Source organism: Chenopodium quinoa, unplaced genomic scaffold (assembly GCF_001683475.1).
Source record: "Chenopodium quinoa cultivar QQ74 unplaced genomic scaffold, ASM168347v1, whole genome shotgun sequence".
NCBI lineage: Eukaryota > Viridiplantae > Streptophyta > Magnoliopsida > Caryophyllales > Amaranthaceae > Chenopodium > Chenopodium quinoa.
The window spans coordinates 84,036-89,142 of record NW_018744052.1 but is presented as its reverse complement, the minus strand read 5'-3'; the positions used below and the strand labels follow the sequence as shown (position 1 = coordinate 89,142).

At 41.4% G+C, this 5,107-nt stretch overlaps 1 protein-coding gene across 1 annotated transcript; it reads right to left on the bottom strand.

Annotated features, from left to right (window-relative positions):
- Positions 1-2,076: 2,076 nt before the first annotated feature.
- On the bottom strand, positions 2,077-3,048 carry LOC110690617 (uncharacterized protein K02A2.6-like). The gene is made up of 2 exons (XM_021867467.1): positions 2,478-3,048; positions 2,077-2,300 (listed from the first exon to the last, which is right to left on the bottom strand). Exons 1-2 carry the CDS (start codon positions 3,046-3,048, stop codon positions 2,077-2,079), a joined length of 795 nt encoding a protein of 264 aa, XP_021723159.1.
- Between the last annotated feature and the right edge of the window lie 2,059 nt (positions 3,049-5,107).

The following is a 5,107-nucleotide window of genomic DNA, read 5'->3' as shown; positions in this document are numbered from 1 at the left end:
ATACATGGGGTACAAACCCATCCCGAGGTTCCTCTCCACATACCCCACCCGTCTATCTAGAGACCCAATTCTAGTGTCCAAGTCCCTAACCATACCCTCAACTCTCCCTTGCCCCATCTCAATCCTATCCAATTGGCTCCTAAAAGACGAAAAGTCATAAGGGGCGTTGGGGTCTATGTTGTAGTTGGTTGAGGAAGTGGGAATGTCATATGTAAAGGGTGGAGGTGGTGGGTAGTGTGGTGAATGGTGATGAGGTGAGTGGTCTATGGGATATTGGTGAGGTTGTGGTGAAGGGTGAGGTGGTTGAACCTCACCTTGACTGTTAGTCTCGAAAGTATAAGAAGGCTTCTCCTTCTCAACTTTTGTCAAGGTGGAGTTGGGTAAAGTAAAAGCATTGTCCCTTCTACCCGATTCCCTTTGAATCACCCACCAAGTCTCACCTTCCATGACATTAATCCAATTAAGGCCACCTAAATAGGGTAGGTCCATAATAGTTGGGCCGGCTACCTTATCGTTGTTGTTAGGGACAAGGTTAAGGTGTTTGACCGCTATGTGAGTTACTAGGACACCAAAATAAATGGTTACCCTAGACCTACCCGCCTCGGCCGCATTGGCCACCCTTTGTAAGTGGTTGGCCATCTTGTGGACTATGTTGAGCTTATCACTCCTAGGTGTCATATATGACCCTAACAATTCTAGATCATCCCGCCTAACATTGGCGGGTTCATGCCTTCTAAAGATGGTAAGGCCAACAAACCGTTGCCAAAACTTTGGCACGGGATTTTGTATCCAAGTGCCCTTGGCATGTTGAAGGTTCAAATTAGCATCCCCCGTAAGGGATTGATAGACAACGACAATGTTATCTTGAGGAGGTTCAATTGCCCTATCCGATTTTAACTCAAAAGTTTTTCCAAATTCTTTCAAAGACAATCTAACATCATTATTAAGTAATCTAAATTGAACATGAGAAATTAAAGCATTAGATTTTATGACATTAAAACTAGAAATGAATTCCAAGGTTAAGTAATCATAAGTATCATAATGCATGTTAAACAAACCACTCATGCCAATTCCCTTAAACAACTTTTCTACGGGTTTATCAATTCCTAATTTAATAAGGGTGGGGTGATGAACAAAACACGTAGGAATTACCTGCCTCGACGTGAGATTGATCATCCTTTCCTTTTGCTCTTGGGTGGTGATGACCACCCTCTCCCATCCCGGAACTTGCAATTTCGGGTCAATTCTAGCCTCTTGTTGCCTTGAGCTTTCCCCCCTTACAGTCCTTGATCTCTTGAGAGCCATTTGTGATGAGAAAAGGTAGGAATTGGAGACTTTCTCTCTCTTAGGGTTTGAGAAAATTGAGAGAAAGTGGTAGAAATTAGGTGTAGATTGTAGAGAAAGATGAAAGGATCAAGAATATGCAAAAATATTTGAGTTTTGATGGAAGAATTTGAGAAGATCATGAAAATAAGGGAGTTTGAAGGTGTAAAAATGGAGGTTTTAGAGAGAGAAAGTAGTGGTGAAGAAGATGAAAGAAGATGAAAGTGAGGAAAGAAAGAAGGGGAAAGAATATAGAGGACGACCAAAATAAGGCGCGCCCGATCGGGCGAATTATGCTGAATTCCAGAAGCCTGGTTGCGCGCCCGATCGGGCGCGAATATGAACAAAAATTTTTCCCTTTAACTCGCCCGACATTTATTTTCCTTCACTCGATTTGCGCCCGATCAGGCAATCTCGCCCGATCGGGCGAGATAAGCTCGAATTTCTAACTTCACTTGCGCGCCCGATCAGGCAGCCTCGCCCGGTCGGGCGAATTTAGAGCTGACAATTATCCTTGCTTGCTCGCCCGATCGGGCCCGTGCCCAGTCGGATTTCCTTAGCTTTTCTTCGATTTCTTTTCGTCTTCAGATTTTTCTAAGTCTCTTTACCTCTCAAACCTATACCTGTACAAAACACTTATAAATGGTAAAATTTCACTCTCCTCGTCTCTCTAAAATAAAAATAAAAAATAAAGAAAAAGGAAAACTAGTCTAGAAAGCAAGAAATACGGGTTGCCTCACGCAAAGCGCTGGTTTATCTAGGTCCCACACGACCCTCTGACCACCTTGATGCTAAGGTTAGAAGTGGAGTTAGGAAGGTTTCCTCCACATCTTTACTAGTAGTATCCTCATGATACACTTTCAATCGTTGGCCATTTACCTTAAACTCTTCACCCTTATCATTGACCAACTCTACCGAGCCAAATTTGTTCACCCTTGTGACAGTGAAGGGACCGGACCACCTAGACTTCAGCTTTCCTGGGAAAATATTTAATCTAGAATTGAAGAGAAGAACCTTATCACCCGGTGCAAACTCTCTTGGTAAGATCCTCTTGTCATGCCACTTCTTGGTCTTCTCCTTGTAGATTCACGCACTATCATATGCCGAAAATCTAAACTCATCTAACTCATTGAGTTGGAGGAGTCTTCTCTTACCCGCGACCTTAGAGTCCATGTTAAGCTCCTTGATTGCCCAAAAAGCTTTGTACTCCAACTCCACGGGAAGATGACACGCCTTACCATAGACTAATCTATAAGGCGAAGTACCAATTGGTGTCTTGAATGATGTTCGGTATGCCCAAAGTGTGTCATCAAGCTTCATACTCAAATCTTTCCTTGACTTGGCTACTACCTTTTCTAGGATCGCCTTGATTTCCCTATTAGAGACCTCAACTTGACCACTAGTTTGAGGGTGGTAACTAAGCCCGGTTCTGTGATATACACCATACTTCTTAAGTAGGTAATCCAATTGTCTTTCATGGAAGTGATTACCTCCATCACTAACAATAGCCCGTAGAACACCAAACCTCGGAAATATGGTCTTCTTGAAGAGCTTGATGACTATCTTGGCATCGTTTGTTGGTGAAGCTAAGGCCTCGACCCACTTAGACACATAATCGACGGCTACGAGTATGTAGCAATTCCCATTGGAAGATGGGAACGACCCCATATAATCAATACCCCAAACATCAAATATTTCTACTTCAAGAATCTCGGTTTGGGGCATCTCATGCCTCCGCGAAATGTTGCCAGTCCTCTGGCAAGAGTCACAAGCCTGCACAAAAGTGTTAGCATCTTTAAACATAGCAGGCCAACAGAAGCCTGACTCATTAATCTTAGCCACTGTTTTAGTGGGGTCGTGATGTCCTCCATAAGGTGAGGTATGCCAAGCGGTAAGAACGCCATGAACTTCCCATTCGGAACACACCTGCGAAATAATACATCTACACACTCATGAAACAAAAAAGGATCATCCCAAAAATAATGTTTAACATCAAAAAGGAATTTCCTTTTCTGTTGGTAGGACAAGTCAGGAGGTAGAGTACCACCCACTAAATAATTATCAAAGTCCGCATACCAAGGGTGTTGCTCTACAACTGCATACAGGTTGTCATCAGGGAATGAAACATCTATAGGAAGAGAATCCTTACCCTCATCATACCTGATTCGTGACAAGTGATCTGCCACTACATTCTCTGCTCCCTTTTTATCTTTTATTTCAATGTTGAAGTCTTGGAGCAAAAGAACCCATCGGAGTAGCCTTGGCTTTGATTCCTCCTTGGCTATCAAGTACTTCAATGCTGCATGGTCAGTAAAAACAATAACTTTAGAACCAACAAGATATGATCTAAATTTTTCTAAAGAATAAATAACAGCAAGAAACTCCTTTTCCGTAGTGGCATAGTTGACTTGAGCTTCATCCAAGGTTTTTCTTGCATAATAAATAGCATGCAAAACCTTGTTCTTCCTCTTTCCGAGCACGACTCTTAGCGCAAAGTCACTTGCGTCACACATGATTTCAAAAGGAAGGTTCCAATCGGGAGCACATATGATGGGTGCCGATATCAAAGCCTGCTTAATCCTGTTGAAAGCCTCAAGACACTCGTCAGTAAAAATAAAAGGAGCATCCTTGAGCAAAATACGAGTAAGTGATTTAGCAATTTTAGAAAAATCTTTGATAAAACGGCGATAAAACCCCGCATGACCCAAGAAACTTCTAACTCCCTTAACATTAACTAGGGGAGGTAATTGCTCAATCACTGATATCTTAGCTTTGTCTACTTGTATGCCCTTATCAAATACAAGGTGACCTAGGACTACTCCCTCTATCACCATGAAGTGACATTTTTCCCAATTAAGATCTAAGTTTCACTCTTCACATCTTTTCAAAATTTTAGCGAGATTAATTAAGCATGAATCAAATGAAGAACCATATACGCTAAAATCATCCATAAAGACCTCCATAATAGACTCTATGAAATCAGAAAAAATGCTCATCATACAACGTCGAAAGGTAGCGAGTGCATTACATAAACCAAAGGGCATTCTACGATATGCAAAAGTGCCATAAGGGCATGTAAAAGTAGTCTTTTCATGATCTTCAAGGTGAATCGGAATTTGGAAAAATCCCGAATACCCATCCAAATAGCAAAAGAATTTATGATTGGCTAACCTCTCAAGCATTTGATCTATAAAAGGAAGAGGGAAGTGGTCCTTTTTAGTGGCGATATTTAATCTACGATAATTTATGCACATACGCCACCCTGTTACAGTTCTAGTGGGAATTAGTTCATTTTTTTCATTTGTTATCACCTTTCTTCGGCACTACCTGAACAAGACTTACCCATTTGGAGTCAGAAATAGGATAGATAATACCTGCATCAAGTAATTTCATAACCTCCTTCTTGACTACTTCCTGCATGTTGGGATTTAATCTTCATTGGGGTTGAATGCAGGGCTTGTAATTGTCCTCTAGATGTATCCTGTGCATACAAAAATCAGGACTAATACCCTTGAGATCATTAATACTGTACCCAATAACTTTCTTATGGGTTTTGAGAACCCCTAGAAATTGGGAAGTTTGTAGGTCAGTAAGTGCAGTATTGATGATCACGGGGTGTAGTTCCTGTTCATCAAGAAAAATATATTTTAAATGAGAAGGGAGAGGTTTTAGCTCAGGTTTCTTGACCTCTGCAGCTTTTGATTCCTGAACTAAATTTACTACCTTCATTGTTTCCTTGGGGCTTAACTCTTTAAGAGAAGAGCCTTTTCAATATCTTGTACCT

Coding starts and splice junctions, on each gene's coding strand:
- LOC110690617 (XM_021867467.1), bottom strand. CDS start 3,048: ATGCCCCAAACCGAGATTCTTGAAGTAGAAATATTTGATGTTTGGGGT. Junction 2,301..2,477: donor CATGGACTCTAAGGTCGCGG/GTAAGAGAAGAC, acceptor ATATTTTCCCAG/GAAAGCTGAAGTCTAGGTGG.